This window comes from Odocoileus virginianus, chromosome 6 (genome assembly GCF_023699985.2).
Source record: "Odocoileus virginianus isolate 20LAN1187 ecotype Illinois chromosome 6, Ovbor_1.2, whole genome shotgun sequence".
Taxonomy (NCBI): Eukaryota; Metazoa; Chordata; class Mammalia; order Artiodactyla; family Cervidae; genus Odocoileus; species Odocoileus virginianus.
In genome coordinates, this window is record NC_069679.1 from 48,175,033 (window position 1) to 48,193,844 (window position 18,812).

Genomic DNA, 18,812 nt, shown 5'->3' on the forward strand with positions numbered 1-18,812 from the left:
TATCTCTTTGAAACACAGCAGTGTGTATGTGTCAATCTCAAACTCCCAATCTATCCCTCCCTCCCGTTTCAGTGATTTTTAAAGACAGAGTTACAGGAAAAAGTGATGCTGTCATTTTGCCCTGTTATTGCAAACACTAAAGTCAACTAGAGCCTCTTCATTTATGCCTAATTTCTCTGCTGCTGCTAAGTCGATTCAGTCGTGTCCGACTCTGCGATCCCATAGACGGCAGCCCACTAGGCTCCCCCGTCCCTGGGATTCTCCAGGCAAGAACACTGGAGTGCGTTGCCATTTCCTTCTCCGATGCATGAAAGTGGAAAGTGAAAAGTGAAAGTGAAGTCGCTCAGTCGTGTCTGACTTTTAGCGACCCCATGGACTGTAGCCTACCAGGCTCCTCCGTCCATGGGATTTTCCAGGCAGGAGTACTGGAGTGGGGTGTCACTGCCTTCTCTGCTAATTGCCCTAGAAGTACCCTAACCTGGTAATCTTTCTTTGTTATACATCCTAAGCAGACGGCACAATAAAGTTTAGAGTAAAATACATCGAATCTTTCCTCTAAAAAGTACTAAACAGGCAGAAAAATGTGTCCCTTTTACCGTTTCAGATGCACTAAAAGCACAGGTGGCAGCTTCCAGATTTCTATCTTTTTTAGGGAATCCCGACGAGCTCTGCAATGACTGCAGTAAAACCTGTTGTTATCTGTGAGTTTTTCTTCTTTGGAAAATAACCTAAGGCAATCCTGGAGGCAAAAATAAGTAGTAGATACTTGTTAACTTATTTTTTATTACTGAGCATCTATTCAATAAGTTACTTTGTCAGGCATGAGGAATAAACTATTTACAAAGCAGCTCCTGCTCTCCCACGCCCACCCCAACCCCCCAACTCCAGAGTTAGGATCTACTGAGGAAGCAGATGGGAGGAGGTGATAGGGACAAAGTGTGGAGGGTGATGGTGCTGTGCCCACCCAGGAGGGAAGACGTCTGCATGTCCTGAGAGCATCAAGGGGCAGCTTCCACCTGGTGGCTCAGGACGTTCTGACTAACAAGAGGCTAACACTGAAAGTGTCAACAAGCTCTCTAAATCACACTGCTGTTGTGTGCAAAACAGGATATTTATTTGATACCTCATGTAGAGCAATTTCTTATAAAAAGTGTACCTGAATTAAAGTCAACATACAGTTTCCCAAATTAAACTTCAATACAGACTTTGAAAAACATTATCAATTCTAAAAGAATATTTAATAGGAAAATATTTTTTAAAAAGGAAAATTTCTTTTAAAAACACACGCTTTCTTCTAATCTGCATAGGCCTAATTAAAAGGTTTTTTTGTGAGTTTTACCCTATAAAATGTTTATAGGAATAAAGAGCAGAAATAAATTACCAAGTAAAGTACAACTCTTATGTGCATATAAAAATTTTTTTCCTTCAATAAATCTTTTTCTCTCAATCTTAATTTACCTGTAATGTACATTTACTTGTAGATGCTAGTGGGAGAGACAAATACATGAAGGCCTCAAATGTCCTAGACTTTTTGTGACAGGTGAGGCACTGTACTGTGGATTTGAATTGACCCTGAAAAAGTGCAACAATGATAGATTCATTGAGCTGCTTGTGTTTCTGCCATGCATGTTCTGCAGCTTTAAAGTCATCGAGATGATCATTATTTTCTTCTTTATGTCTCTTCCGATTATCAGCCTGAAAATAAGATTTAAACTCTGTATTAATATCTCAAAGTCAACATTTAAATATAAAATTGAAAGTATATTCAATATAAATCTTGCAGATTTAGAAATACTTATTAATGGAGTTCTAATCAAAAAATTTGATGCTACAAAAAAATTCTAATCAAAAAAATCTCCCCCAAAAACCAAAACCCACTTTATCAAAAGGGTGTAACTAGTTTCAATTTCTTAATAAATTTATATTTAAAAAGCTGAAAAGTCTGATTTTGAAAAGAGAAGACATTCCACATACAGCTGGGAGTTAGGGCTACAACTGGATGTCATTTTTTTGGTCCTAGTCTCATGGATGGATACACACTATCTTCATACACATATACACATACAGACACACAACAACACTCATATTCACACACATACATATACACATATATGTGTGTCTATATGTGTATGTCTATGTTCACTGGTAAGAAAGGTGATAGCAAAAGTATTTGAAAGAGGGGAGAGCTTGGTGCTAAAAAGATGTCATTGTATACAAAGAACAGTAACTTTTCACATGAATCATTTGGTCATATGGGTCACAAACACATGATCTCTGACAACTGTGTTTACAAACTTACAATGTTTATAAATTCCTCACAATTTACAGCCTGTTAACATTTTCACAAGTAAATACAAATTGTATATACTTCCATTCAAATAGTAAACCTATCAGATGTACTTATTTTAAAGTGTCATGCCATAGTCCCTAGATTTGAATAAATTTAGCACTGAACAATCAACAACTATAACTTTAAATTGCTATAAAAATGAGTACAACACTGAGCAACCCTAAAGATCCTTTGCAACTTAGAAAAATACAATTTCTTACTTTATTAAGATCTTCATGGAGACCATCCATTAGGAACAGAAGCAGTTCTTGTGAATCTTGCTGGCTGTATCCTGCAAACTGGTCATTGATCTTCCCAATGGTGATTTTAAAGTCTTTTGGACTGATGTACCGGTACTGTCCTGTCCACAGGGCTTTCATGATTATGCCAAATTCTTCCGCTACTTCACCTTTATGTCCCAACAAATTTGACCTTTGCAAACATAATTAAAGTTACAAAAAAATAATAAAAAGCTAAGATATAGCAGGTTCTTGATATCAACATTAAACTATTCACATACTGTAATATGTGACCCTACACTAAAATACTTATTCATAGGTTTATCACCAAATACTTACCTGAATCTTACTTTGATGACACCCCTCCAACTTGCTTCTTTCTGGCTACCAGCCCTCCACAGTCTCCTATTCCTTACCAGTAGGCTCCAATTTATGACAGTGAGCTTCTGCCTTCCTGCACTGTTCCTTTCCTGTCTGTCCTTCACCAATCAGAGAAGGTTTTTCTTTACCTTTTTCTTAAGAACAATGTTCTCTACATTGCTGTTTCCTAATTTGACATCTCGGGAGCTGGGTGGTAAGGAAATGTGGTTAGATCACCCTTTTAATATGATACTGCAGAAAAGTATGCTATTTCTTTACCTATTAATATCATCCTGGTAACAGTTGCGGTTGAAATAATCAGCCAGATGTGGCGTATTACACAGGCACTGTAGTATCGAGTTCATGTAACAAGTATTTCCTAAATTACGAAGTCCAGTGAGAGCTGGTCCAGATCCTCCAAAAACAGGATTGAGGTTCCGAATTTGAGAAGCAGAAAGCCTTGTGATCTCAGCTTTAGGATAGCTTGTTGGCCTAAGGAAGAAAAAGTGCACATGACATCTTAAAATGCAGGGCATCTGACATGAAGGTTCATAGCTCAAAGGGCAGCAAACTCCAGCATCTGTACCATGGTATATGGTAATGCTGCAAATAGTTACTAAGTTAGGTCATAAGGTACTGAGTCTTAGAGAACATTTAATATCTAAGTGACACTGGTGACCCTCCCATGAAGGTCTTTAACTTCTTACGTGAGACATGTTTCTTACAGATACCCTGAGATATCAGTAGATTCTCTGGTTTCTCATGAACAGGTAGAGTGTTCTGATAGAGAAGGCTCTTTGAAATGTTTTTAAATGATCCCAGGAAGTTTAGCATTACCAAATGTTGAATTCAACCAGAATGCCAAATAACTGCGGAGCACATACAGGAGGCAGAAGTCTCCTGAAGTCTAGAACTGTGCTGACAAATATGGTAGCAGCCACTAGCCACAATAAATTTAAAATTTTATAGCTCTTATACTAGCCACAATTCAAAATAGCCACTACCATACTGGACAAAACAGATAAAGAACATGTCTACCAACATGGCCACTGGACAGCACTGAACTAGCGAATGCCTATGAGACTTTTGTCATGCACTGTATTTGATTTATATATGTAACTTTTAGAATTGTAAGGACATTAAGAAAACTCCTAATTGGTAAGTCTTTCCTTTATTACTGATCCTAAGTATATCTCCACCTCTGAAAGGAATACTGAGAAGAGATTAAACATTATATTCCAACCAGTTTTTGTTTACACAGGGCTCAGGTGTATGCACTCTGTTCAATATATATTTAAAAATACACAAACTATGTATGCTGTAGTTTTTTAAATTGTCAAATTAACAAACTTTAAGAATGATGAGTCAAGAAAGAATTAAATTCTTACCAGTTTTAATAGTGAGCCCTGAAATCTATATATTTACAGAATTTACAAAATCTCCTCCAGTTAAGCTTCCACCTGTCAGGGTAGATTCTTAGGAGAAAAATATATTAACTACTTTTGGAGGAAGTGATTCTGAAGAATTCCTCAGCAATTAAGAGAGTGTATTTAACAAATAAAAAAATCCCATTTATTTTCACCTCCATCTACCCTACATCCCCCAAAATTAATGATCAGAAGTGACAAAGAGACTAGAAAACTATATCATAAACCTCTCAATCATAAGCCAGGAGCATTAGAGTATTCAATAACAGATAAAGCCAGGAATACATCTAAATGAGATACTGTTTTGGGAAAAGCTAAATGAACCTATTCATCACCACTGGTGAAGAGAGGCACAGAAATGCAATGAAGAAAAGGGAACAGAATAAGGATTAGGAGCTGATACACACTATAATGCTTATTATTTTAAAACATTATATTAAGTTTGCCCCCATGTTACTGAGTTTTTTTTAAAAAAGTTTGGAATTTAAGAGCTACAACAAGACATATTCAACAATCCTATAAATTATAGTCCTCAAAGGGAAATTTAGGGATCATACGAAATTTGTAAAAAAATCTATGTAGTCTCACACTGTCTGAAAATATAACAAGGTGCATACTTTTATATCTACATTAATACATATGAATTAGTGAACAAATCACAGAATCCTTTTTGACAGGTTTTTAAGTTAGTCTGTGACACTTGGCAGAAAAACCAAGGACATTTAATCCATTTATTTTTTTCCTCTATAGTAAACAAAAATGGCTGGGATAGCCATCCACAGAATTTTCTGTTTCCCTGATATTAGTTAACTGATATGTTTAGAAGTTTTCAAATACAGCAAATGATTCTGTTTCTAGAAGTTAGGATAAACTTACTTGTTTTCCCGATTAACTGCTGGAGTTACCGTTGGCCTCCTCTTCTCTTCCTCTTGAATGGCCTGGGTGATATCTGGGGAGGAGTAGGAGCGCTTCAGTTTAGATGGTTCCCTATCCCGCTCAGCAGGAATCTGTGGCTTGGCTTTATGAGTTGGAGGGGTGGAAGGAGGTGCGGATGAAGGAGCCATTTCCGGTGGATACATATGAACAGTGTTGGTAGGCGAATGATAGTAACGAAAAGTTCCAGTGATGGGATCAAGAAACTTAAGCAGGGGGGAAAAAAGCACAGGTCAAAAAACAATGAACATTCAATGAACAACAACAAATAACTCAGAAGTATTCCACCAAGTTTACTTTTGGATTAAAATAATTTGAATAAAATGGTGATAATCACTTCTATAATTAAACTTTCAAAGAGCCTTAAGTTTTAAAGTGATACACTGTTTTTAAATGACATGCCAGGATGTTCATATATTACAGCCAGCAAACCCGAATGGCTATCGAGAAATCTAACCATGCTATAATTAGGGAAATGAGCTACGTCCCTTATAATGAAGAAACAGAGTCATCTCTGCGTTAGAGAAGATGCAGAATAAACAAGTTCATAAGTTTTAAAAAAAAATAGCGCCTTGTAATTTCTTTCTGTGCTAATTTGGAGTTTTACCTTGGCCCAGCCTGACGGCAGTCCTGGTACAACCCTCCCCATTTCTTCACTTCTTGCTCTTGTCAAAGGCTCTCGAGACTAGTTTTAAAAAGAGAAGGAAAAAGAAAAGGATTTTTAAATTAAATTTTGCCCTAGCAAAGAACCACAAACCTTGTGTTGGCTGCCCTTAATATTTTTTAAAAGATGAAGAACTATACATGTTTTCTTAAAGTCCTAAAATTATCACAGCAAGAGGAAGGAGTGTGTGTGCATAGCCTATAAAGATGGTGGCTTTTTAAAGTTTCTCTAAAAAACCACCACAAAGACAGTTTCACTTCTGTCAACTCCAAAGATAAGAAAATTTATTTCCACACAAAGACTTGGACGCAAATGTTCACAGAATTACTAATCATAATAGCCCCAAAGGAGAAGCAATCCAGTGTCCATCAAATGTGGTATATCCACACAATGAGGATTATACAATGAAGAAAAGTCAACCTCTTCAATGAATGGTGTTAAAGATGCATCACACTTTTAAGCTATATAGGCAAGCATGTAATTTTTTCCACATCTCTTTTTATTGAACAAAATAATTCAAAATATGTAGGCATTCTAAATTTCAACATGTGGAAGAGCACTGACATTTTATTAATTTTAAAAACAAACCAGGAGTTCCCTGGTGGTTCAGTGGTTAGGATTCAACACTTTCACTGCCATGGCCCAGGTTCAATCCCTGCTCGGGAAACAGATCCTGCAAGCTGCATGAAGCAGCCAAAAACAAACAAAAACAAAAAAACCAAGAGAGAAGACGTAAAACAAACAAAAAACCCAAAAAGATTTTTAAAACATGGTGTTGGAAAAACTGGACAGCTACATGTAAAAGAATCAAACTAGACTCTCTTCTCATACATACACAAAAATAAATTAAAAATGGATTAAAGACTTAAATGTAAAACCTGAAACCATAAAACTTCTAGAAGAAAACAATGGAGAAACACTCTTTGACATTCGTCTTAGTAATAATTTTTGGCATATGTCTTCTCAGGCAAAGGTAACAAAAGCAAACAGAAAAATGGGACTACATCAAATTAAAAAGCTTTTTGTACAGAGAAGGAAACTACCAACAAAATGAAAAGGCCACCTATTGATGGGAGAAGATATTTGCAAACTATATATCTGATAAGGGATTAATGTCCAAATTATACAAAGAAGTCATACAACTCAGCATCACAGAAACAAAAATTTGATTTAAAAATTGGCACAGGATCTGAATAGACATTTTTCTAAAGACATATGGCCAACAGGCACATGAAAAGATGGTCAACATCACTGGTCACCAGGGAAAAGCATCAAAACCACAATGAGATTACACCTCACACCCATCAGAATGGCTATTATCAAAAAGACAACATATAACAAGTGTTGGCAAATGTGAAGAAAAAGGAACCCTAGTACAACACTGTTGATGGGAATGTAAATTGGTGCAGTCACTATGGAAAACAGTATGGAGATTGTTAAAAAAAAATTTTAAATAGAACTACCATATGATCCAGCAATTCTACTCCTGGTTATTTATCCAAAGAAACAAAAAACACTGATTAGAAAAGATATATGTACCCCTATGTTCATTACATCATTATTTACAATAGCCCCGAATATGGAAGTAACCCAGATGGCCATAAATAGATGAATGGATAAAGATGATGTACAGTATCTATACACAATGGAATATTAGCCATAAAAAAGAATGAAATTTTGTCATTTGTGACAACATGGATGGATCTAGAGGGTATTATGCTAAATGAAAAAAGTCAGCCCCAAAAGACAAATACATGATTTCACTTATATGCAGAATCTAAAAAACAAATGAACAATACACAACAGAAACAGTTATAGATATGAGAACAAACAAGTGGTTACTCCCTAAGGCAAGGGGGGTGGGGGGCAGGCAGGGAGGCAAAGAAATAGATGAGGAAAATTAAGAGGTACAAACTTTCAGTTGCAAAATAAGTGAGTCACAGGGATGAAATATACATTGTGGGAGTATAGTCAATAGCTGTGTATCCTTGTATGATGACACAGTATAACTAGACTTACTATGGTGATCATTTGGAAATGTATAGAAACACCAAATAGCTATGTTGTGTAACAGGAACTAACATAGTATTGTAAGTCATTTATACTTCAAAATACAAACACATAGGAAAAAGGATCAGACTTGTGGTTATCAGAGGTGGAAGGTAGGAACAGGAAATTGGAGGAAGGCAGTCGAATCAACTTCCAGTTATAAGTACATACCAGGGATATAAGGTACAACATGACTAATTAATGCTGCTGTATGTTACATATGATAGTTGTTAAGTAAATCCTAAGAGTTCTTATCACAATTTATTTTTTTACTCTTTTAAATTTTGTATTTCCATGAGATACAATCATTATATTGTACATCTTAAACTTATATAGTGCTGTATGTCAATTATATCTCAATAAAACTGGAAGGAAAAAAATAAGAACAAAGTAGGATTTTAAAAAGCCCAAAACACTTAGTGTTCAAAAGAAAAAGGCACTGTTAATTGCATTAATAGACCAAAAAAAAAAAAGGCCCATGAAAAGCACACATGATATTATTAGGTTAAAAAAAATCTTTTCTGGTAGGGCTGAATCCCTTTGCTGGTCAACTGAAACCATCACAGCACTGTTTACTAATTGGCTATATCCCAATACAAAGACAAAGTGGAGCGCCCTAGTGTCTAGCAGTTACGATTTGGCACTTTCATTGCTGAAGCCCAGGTTCAGTCCCTGGTTGAGGAACTGAAATCCTGCAAGTCGTGTGGGGCACCCAAAAAGAAAAGAAAAAAAATCTCCAAAATTATGAAAATCAATGAAGAGTAACAGCCAAGGGTAGGAAAACGCAACATTAATGGGATTACTGCCAGTATTTTTGATCAGATGAACAAACGAACAAATGACATAGACTTGACAAATAAAACCATTACACACAAAGATAAACTGGCCACATTCTAAGCAGACACAAACTTCATCATATAAATATTTGGCACCTAATTCCTCCATTGTGAGATCAGAAGATTGTATTTCACTCTAGTCTTTTGATGATCACACATCAAGCATAAAAATGAAGATTGTAGCTATTTATCTCCATTAGCAAAAATATATTGCATTCCATAGATGTGAAAAGCAATTCCAGTCCCAACCAATCAAGAGCAGGTAAACAAATGTAATTGGATCAGTACAAACCTATCATCTACTAGAAAATCAGTTGAAATGTCTACCCTGTTTATGGAATGCTACTGGCGTCACTTTTTATGTACATTTCTTTACACTTAGTTAGCAATTTGTACTGTTTCTGCTTACCTTGCCTGAACTTGAATCTCCTGCCACAGAGGCATGAGGCACATCTCCTGTTGACCTCTTCTGCACTTCTGGGGTTGGACACCTTTTCCCCCTATCTTCTACCGATTTCTTGGCATCAGTAGTCTCATGTTCACTTTTACTTTGTCTTTTTATTCCTGTTATTTCTCTGCCCCTCTTTGCTGAAGTTTCTTTATCTTCTTTCCTGGCCTGTTCACTTTCTCTCCTCTCCATTTGTTCTGCTTTTTGTTGCTTCTCTGTGATTTCATTTTCTTCAGCTTCTTGTTCCTCTCTGTCTTTTTGTTCTTGTTCTTCCCTCCTCAGTCTCTCTTTTTGCTCCTCTTGCTGCCTTTCTCTAAGTTCTTTTTCTTGTTTGTTTTTTTCCATTAGAAGAGCAGTTTCTGCATGAATACGAGCTTTTTCTTCATCTGTTAACATGGCAGTTGGAGGGGGAAATACCGGTTTTGTGGAACGATCAGGAACAGCTTTTTCACTCTGAGGAGACTGTTCCTCATGATCTGTACTTTCAGATTTTATTCTATGATCTTCAGGCAATTTGATTGCTGGTTTCTTAGTACGATCAATCTGTATCAACAAATACAGAGAAAAACATCCTTTTGTTGAAATCCAGGAACACAATAAACTCAGTTCTTGATATCAAGTTGTGATAAAAAGAACCATCACTCTCTGGAGACAACACCTGCCAAAACATCTATTTGTAAATGACCTAATGTCTAGATTTCTCATAAGGCACTTAGCACTTACATCCTCTTGATTCCACACTTTCAATACTCTGATATGTTCCATGTATGAAGATTTCATTCTATAACATAAGAAAGCCAGACCTGAGCACCCCTGAAGTTCCATTTCCACATACCCAACTGCTTATTCAGTGTCGTCACATGAGTATCTCACATGGTATATGAGAACCTAATATGGCCAAAACTGAATTCATGATTTCCCCCAACAAACACATGGGTGTGCCCACTATGTGTTGCCTAAATAAAAAAACTCAAGAGTTTCAGATATTTCAAATTTGTTTCTCCATTCTGTTACCAGAGTAATCATTTTAAAACATAAATCTGATCACTGACTTAAAATCTTACTTTCAATAACCACTCATTGTACTTAGATTACATCTAAAAGTCTTGCCATGCCTGTGTGGTCTCCCTTCTGCCTATCTCCCCAATCTTATCTCATACTACTTGATACACCAGCCATACTTACCCTGCCCCTATCTTTAATTCCTCAAAGATGACATGCTTCTTCCCAAGTCAGGCCTTTATACTAGCTGTTCAGCTAGATAATGCCCACAACATTAAGTTTTAGCTTAAATATTTCTCCCTTAGAAAAGACTTCCCTGATCCCTGAGGACCAGCTAAGCCTCTTGATATATGCTCTCATAATACTACTGGGATTCTGTTTAAACAACTGTAAGGGTTTAAAATCTTCTTCCCTATTAGCACATAAGCTCCAGGAGGGTAGAGACTGTGCCTGACAGTAAATAAAATGTTGCAGACAGAATGAATAAAATATTCCAGAACAACTTTCATAAGAGATAAGATACTAATTAAAATTGAGTAATTACCTCAATTTAACAACATACTAACCCTACAAAATAGTTAAAAATGACCCTAACATCGTTTCTTGAGACATTCACGGAAATAAAAATGAGAATGTCTGCCAGTAACAACCTGTATAGTGTTCCTACAAAATGAACTGTATGTTTTTCCCATTAGAAAACACTACCACAAGAAGGAATCATTCCTCTGCTCTTCTCTTTTTGCCTCTTCACTTAAACCTTCCCTTCCCCCACCCTTTTCTAAATTTATTTGTGAATAAAGTCAGAATAAACACTATGAGGATCAGGTTAACAATAAAAGGTGAACAGGGGTCAAAATAAATGTTTTCATCCACATTTTCCACTCATCTTAAAAGCATAGCTATGACCATGTTACTTTCAAGTTTAAAATTCTTTAACGATTTTCTTTCACCTACAGGACAAAATTCCAAGAGAAATCAAAGTCTCTCTTGATGACTTCTGTCCACTTTTCCAATCTTATCTATCATCACACTCACCTCTGTCCGAGAGCTGTGCCCAAACCTGTCAGAACTACTTACCAATCCCAGAACATGCTTTGTGCCTTTAGTCATATAATTTTTCCACTTGTTTCCTTCATCCTTAAATCCTACTCCACTCCTAAAGCCCAGATAAAAATACTACCTCCTCCATGAAGACCTCCCTGATAATACCCACTTTCAGTCAGAACTTCTCTTCTTGATGTGTGTGTGCTCCAGTGACTATTAAACAGTACATATTTATTGATACATATTATTGATTGTATTAAATAGTACATGTTTATCAAGGTACAATTCATAAATTGTACATATCTCAGAAAGTCACACAGGGATTATGGTTTAAATAACATGCTGATTAAATTGAAAGGAAGTGCAATGTCATAGCTCTTTTTAAAATTTCTTAAATTTTCATTTTAAGAAAAAATTATTCAAATAATTAGTCTTAAGATTTAATCAGAAATATTAAAAGTAGGCTTTAAAAAATGAGGAAATGAACGGCTTTATTTTATATCCCCAAAAAATGACTAAATTTTCTAATCAGAGCCTGCTCCACAAACCAGATGTTACCTACATCAAATATGAAATATTATTTAAATATCTGAGAAAAAAATTAAAAATGCTAAAAAAAATCTTACTGGAAAATGCACAGAAAAGAATTAGTTTACCTTCAAGTAAAATCTAATGACAAGAAAGATGTTATAATTTTTTATTATAACATATTTTATGTAAGCTCTTGCATTGGAAGGTGGAATCTTAACCATTGGCCCACCAGGAAAGCCCCTATGTAAGCTCTTTTAAACAATTATTGTTAAAATATGCCTATTACTTATGTGTCAAAGTCTAAGGAAATCAAACTAAAGAACTATTTCAAAACCGAAATACTGACATCATATATCGATCATCTGTAAGCCAAACTATCTGGAAAAATACTATGAATTAAATTTATAATACACACCTGCAAGTGTTACTCAGGCTCATTGTGCTAATGCTGTCTTCTGTTAGTACTGCCTATACTGAATGGACCCAGTCGGGTTTAAAAGCCTTTCAGTTATCTATTCTGATATTGCTGTGGCAGTGAGACAATTACAACGAAGTTTCTTTTAAAGGCAAAAATGTACCAATATACCAAAAATAGAGGAATATAGATTTTTTCAATATTTTTCTTTCTAAAATACTGAAGGTATATATACACTAGATACACATTTCTATACTATATACTGAATATAATATTAAAAGAAAAGACATAATAAAAGTTAAAAGAAAACCAAACACTTACCTGTGGAATATTCTTTAAAATAGGCACTGGCTGAATTATGGGTGAGACATCAGATTTAGAAGCAGCAATTGGTTCAACTGGAGCTGATATATTCAGTGGTCCCATTCTCTCATTTTGACTATTTATCAATTCTGTATTTTCACTGATTTCTATAGGAGGTATCATCTGGGCAGTAGGTTTAGAAGGAACTGAGTCTTCCAGTGAAGGGTAAGTAAAGTCCACTAAAATCCCCAAAAGATAAATATATTCTTGAAAGAAGAGCAAACCCCAAAAACAGTATTTCATGTCTCATGCATGTTCTATGTCATAGTTAAACATAAAGTAAGCAGTGACAACCACAACAGTCTTAATGAATTGATAAACATTAACTTTTAGACTGTGGACATCTTGTATTTTTTATGCCTAAAAGCAAACTGCTATCTAACAGGACAAATGCACACACAACCAAGAACACTAGCCTGAGAACAGAAAAAATTTAAAATTTTACCAAAGCAATTTTAAACAAAAATTTTCACATACATACATGAGACAGACACCTCTTCATTCTTGCCTCGTGGGGGTGGTGTAACTTTAGCATTTGTTGTATACTGTGGATAACAAAGGAGCCAGTTTTCATAGCCTCCTTCTAAAACCAAAGGTTCATTGTGCAGGACAGCTTTACTTTCCCACTATAAAATAAGGAAATACTATGTTTATTAATATGGCAGCGGTCTCTTGACAGCTAAAAACACAACAAACCTGAATATTAAGCAGCAGCTTAATATTCAAAATTCGGCATTTAATGAAACAAATGGATAGATCAGGTGTTTTTTTTTTTTAGCTCAAGTTTTTAAAATCACACAAGTAATCCATGATCTTAGAAGAAAAATAGGAACACAACTTAACATACAATAAAAATCTTCTATAATATAACCCCTTATCACCCAGAAATAACACTCCAAGATTTTATTCTTACTGTTTTCTATATATACTTTTTCATTTTTAATAAAATAATGAAATTTATACTGCTTTTCTTTTATATGATCATGTTATCCATAAAGAGCTATATCATCATCTGTAATGACCAGATAAGATTCTATTTTATACAGACACATATATACACACACACACCAAAACTGGATCAATTGTTCCAACAATTATTATTTTTCCTATTTAATTATAAAAAATGCTAAGATAAATACTAAAGATCCTATACATATACCTAATTGACTCCATTAGCAAAAGTTCCCAGAAGTGGAGAGGGTAGGCCAATAACATTTTAAGGCTTTTAATATATATTGCTAACCTTTGAAATGAACTTTTAAAATTATGTTTGTGTATTTCTGTACAATAATTTCCTAAAACCGTTAGCTTAAAAGATGCCATCAAACTGCCCTTCAAAAGACAATGCCAATTTACACATTTACCGTCGGTATATGAGAATGCCCATTAAGTCCTTATAATTTTTACCAAACTGGTGGACATAAAATGAGTTGTATTAGCACTTATATGTGAAGTTTAACATCTTTTAATACATTTATTAACCCTTTATGGCTTACCTTAATCTCATCTTTTGCCCATTCTTCTACAGATTGCTATTTTTCTTAGTGAATGTACTCTGAGTATTAAGGAAAATAAGTTTTTGTCTTATTACAAATATTTTCCCTGACTTTTCATTTGTGGTATTTTCAGTACAGTCAAATATATGAGCCTCTTTGGTTCAGGATCAAGGTAATAAAAACATTTATCAATGGTTTTTCCTGGTGGTTCATTGTTTCAATCAACATATTTATGTCTTTTACCCACTTGGAATCTAGTATGGTCTAAGATATAAGGCAGAGATCCTTTCTTTTACTTACTGGCTATCCAGCTGTCCTCAAACCAGTTATTTCAGTTCATCTTTTCCTCACTGATCTGTTATATCATCTTTATATGCACTAAACTTACAGGTACCTTAGCCTTATCTTTATGAAACTGTCACTTTTTTAGTGAAAACTAGGTGAATACTGGCAATTTCATATATCAGCCTACACGTGGGTATATTCTGTGATTTCCTACTTTGAAGCATGATTGTCTCAAGGCTTTTAAGACTGCTCTCCTGGAGGACAACGTTCCATCAACTGACCCTCCTACCAGCACACTGAGTTTTATTCTTACCACGTGCTCACCAGCATTTAGTGCTATTATTGTTTAATAATTTAACATATTAAACCGAGTATTATTTTTATCTTTGTTAATCTGTTCACAACAGTGACATTAACTGTTTGAATTTGCATTTCTGATTACTAGTTACATTGATATTTTTATGTTTTTGTCACTTTCATATCTTCTGTTTATGTCTGTGTCTACTACTTACATCAACATTTATCTTAAGTAATTTTCTTATTTATTTGCAAAAACTCTTCAGATTTTAGGTGTTCTAAATCAGTGCCATATCTGTTGCAAATATTTTTGCCTTCTGCCTTCGAATCTGGTACATTTTTTCACACCTAAGTTTTTATTTTATTGTCATATCTATCAGTCTTTTTTCCTTAGTGATTTCTTCCTTTATGTTTCATAACAAAAGCAGCATTTTCCAGATAATTTAATTTCTGAAAGTTCTAATTATCCTACTATTAAGATCATTTTAATGTTATTGGGTGATGCAAAACTAGTCTTTTAAATCTGAATTTCTTAAAAGTCTACAACCAAAGCATGATGGATCTTCATGTCCTTAAGATAATCAACTAGTCAACATACCTTTCTAACAACCAGAGAAAGCTTGCAATTACAGTAAACTAACAAGGAAACTTGCTAACCTTGAAAAGTGCATCTTTCAGACTCCGTAGAGTTGTCCCAAGTTGTAAATCTTTTGCAGAACTAAACCAGTCAAGAAGGACCACATAATCCACACTCCCCCTCTTCTTCCATGTGTCTTTAGAATCATCTGGGAGGTTTGCTTCAATCCAACTAGCAGTGACTCTGAAATGTATTAACATTTGTATTGGGGCAAAAGTAGATGAGAGGTCCTAATACACTATTATAAGACACTGAGTTTTGTTCTACAGTCTTTATCATACCATAGCAAATGTTTTTTCTTTTTTTTTTTGGCCATGTCATGGGGCTTCTGGGATTTTAATTCCCCAACCAGGGACTGAACCCAAAGTCCTTGGCAATAAGAGCAGAGTCCTAACCACTGGACCGCCAGGGAACTCCCCATATCATAACAAACTTTAAGACAGTTTCCTTTCTAAGGTCAGACTATATGTTAAGAATAGCCTAAAATGTTTAACACCTTCACTAATGCATAATATTAAAATATATTTTAGTAATTATTAGAGACTGAAAGAAACAGACTCACTTGACCCTTAATATTAGAAAAAGGGGTGGGGAGCAAAAAAGGAAAACATAGGAACTCATCTGAGTACATCTCAGTCAAATATAAATAATGGGGGGGAAGGGATAACACTTTTATATTTCAGTTCTCTTATACCTATACAGATAATTAATAAGTAACCAAATACCAAAATGCTTATTTAACAAACACGTACAGCATTTACTATGCGCCAGGTGCTATTCTAAATGTTTTATTCTCACTGATCCTCCCTAGATCCTCACTATACTCCTATAAAATAGGCATTATTATCCTTATAGATGGGGAAACTGAGGCGCAAAGGGGTTAAGTATCCAGGTTACAGTTGCCGCTAGCTCATGTGTACACTCTTAGCTGTTCTGCTGTGCTGCCTACTACATCATTATCTGTGAATAATACCAAGTCTACACTAAAGCATGTTCTTCACTTCCTCCTTCACTCACACAAAAGCTTAAATTCTTACCTAAAGAGCCCAATGCATGGCTCCTACCTCAAATCCTATTACTTGAACATTCTTATCATTGCTTAACTTATTCCGCTCAACTCCATTCCACTCTTCGCTGCCTTGTAACTCCTGGTTTGGGCACGTATGCTCCTGCCTAAAGCACCTCTGCTCCTACTGTCCCCTCTGTCTGGAACCCTCTTTCCTCAGGCAACTGCGTCACTCATTTCCCTTATCTCAATGTTAGCTGAGGGATAGCTTCTCCATGAAACCTTCATGGATTAAAATGTTTAATACTCACCCCAACATACACACTTAACACAATCATCTCCATAGCACTTATCACGCGCAGATGTACATTTTAAGGTTTATTGTCTGTCTCACCTATTCTACCACCCTGTTAAAATATTAGCTCCATGAAGCAAAGATTTCTGTCCAGTGATTTAGCCCCAGCTCTTAGAACCACAGTAACTCAGCCCATCATGAGTGCTCAGTAAATATCTGCTGAAATGATGGAATGAATAATACCAATTTGCACCTCCAGGTGGAACTCCACATTATTCCTAGCAAAGCACCTAGGCATTTCAGTATTTCACTGGTGATACTGGCAAACTGGGCAGGAATTTGTATTTTAAGTAAAACTAAATGGTTTAGATAATTTAAGAGGAAAAAAATCCTGTTCCTATATAACAGTGTTGGTTACCATATCTAATAGGAAATAAGGGGAAAAAAAGAAATATACAATATTGTTTTATAGTTAAGTCTCACTTGATATACAAAGATTAGAGATTAAAAGGATGCTTGGTCAACAAAGAAGGAGGGAAACTGAAACATGATATTCTTAAGGACAATTTCTGACTCTAAGGATATATTTGCCTAAATACACTTCATCTAAAAACTCCTTAGTGTTCTTCAGAACTCTAGTTTGGAAAGCAATAAAATCAGTCAGTACTCCTCAAACTTCAGTCCTTCACGTACCCCCTTCACAAGTTGCTGCAACTCTGCTCTCCTTTGTCTACTATGTAATGTTTTAACTATTTAATTGAAAGTGAACCTTTACTTGAATTGTTTTTAACAGGAAAGTTTATGTTCCTATATGCATGAAAAAACAGCATCATGTCCAATAAATAAAGGATAATCCTAAAAGTAAATAAAACAGATCAGTGAATTATGCTATGTTCAGATAATAGATTACCATACAGCAATGAGGATAAACAAATTACAACCGCACACAATAATATACATGACTCTCACGAACAGAAGGTCAAGTACAAGAAGCCATACATTAAAGACTTTAGACTGTATAATTCCATTTATATAAACTACAAAAACAAACCTGTTAGTGGTTCCCTTGGGTGGATGGGGGTATGGGTAGCCACAGACAGGTAGCATAAGGGAGGGCTCCTAGAGTGATGGTAATGTTCTGGTTTTTGGTCGCTAGCTAAACGGATGCATTCAGTTTTTGAAAACTGACTGGGATAAATACTTAGGATAAAAGTGGTTTTGTATATATAAAATACTAGTAATATAGGTATTTACCATCAGATAGCTGTTAGATATTGTTACCTGTAGAGAACTCTAAGGCCTGCTCTCTGGCAAGAAGGGGATATTAACAAATACTAAAAAGGAAAGCTAGCACCAAACTGGAACATCTTTTAACTAATTCAGAAGGACTGAAACAGAAATTAAAAGGTAATCATTTTCTTGGTATGCAATTCATTGATCTTCAATCTTCAACCTAAACTCACCTTGAGTTTCACATTAGTTAAATTCTTGCATTTTGGGAAACAGATAATCAACAAAAGCCAGCAGCATTCTGTTAGTATAGGTAGGACCATCGAAGATTAATCATAACTCTGTCTTTTAAAATCCTGGAAAAATTCATACCTACTTGATTAGACTATGTACTCTAACCTCATTTTTTTCCTTTTTAAAAAATTCTTATTTTACTTAAAATTTTTTTTCTTTTCTCCCCGTTTGTCTTTTTTTCTAATCTCATTTTTAAATAGCATGTTTACAAAGCACTCTATTCTTCAGGTTGAGCAATTATAAGCCTCCGCAATGTGCTGAAAACTGTGCAAATTTTATTACCTAACTTTAAAAATGTATCTTTTTAAGATTCTTTAAGTTACACCATAGATTTGAACTAATCCAGTCTCATAAACTAAGACCTAGAGAAGTTATATAATTTTTATAACACTCATAATAATGAAAATAGCCATGGAACTGGAGTTCTAGGTCTGTCACTATTATGATAATAGTTTCTAATATACAATATATTCATGTAAATAACTTTAAATTCTTTTACAGGTTAAAGGCTTTCTTATTAAAAAAGAAATAAAAAGATTAGTAGGTCCTTACTAGTGCCAGGCACTGTGCTAAGTGTATGCATATGTAAAATTTGTCATTTAAACTTCTCAAAACTTCTCAGATAGGTACTA

At 35.0% G+C, this 18,812-nt stretch overlaps 1 protein-coding gene across 4 annotated transcripts in view; it reads right to left on the reverse strand.

Moving 5' to 3' along the window:
* Positions 1–18,812, reverse strand: part of USP8 (ubiquitin specific peptidase 8) — a 48,844-nt gene that overhangs the window by 2,467 nt on the left and 27,565 nt on the right. For 3 of the 4 annotated variants that reach the window (XM_020895845.2, XM_020895843.2, XM_020895844.2), the window contains 10 exons: positions 15,376–15,538; positions 13,122–13,266; positions 12,599–12,819; positions 9,247–9,828; positions 5,896–5,973; positions 5,232–5,494; positions 3,208–3,420; positions 2,551–2,761; positions 1,459–1,695; positions 597–739 (listed from right to left, as the gene is read on the reverse strand). In XM_020895845.2, the coding sequence (XP_020751504.2) occupies positions 597–739; positions 1,459–1,695; positions 2,551–2,761; positions 3,208–3,420; positions 5,232–5,494; positions 5,896–5,973; positions 9,247–9,828; positions 12,599–12,819; positions 13,122–13,266; positions 15,376–15,538 (2,256 nt within the window). The remainder of the gene's footprint in view (positions 1–596; positions 740–1,458; positions 1,696–2,550; positions 2,762–3,207; positions 3,421–5,231; positions 5,495–5,895; positions 5,974–9,246; positions 9,829–12,598; positions 12,820–13,121; positions 13,267–15,375; positions 15,539–18,812) is intronic. The other variant, XM_070469285.1, reaches the window with a different exon arrangement.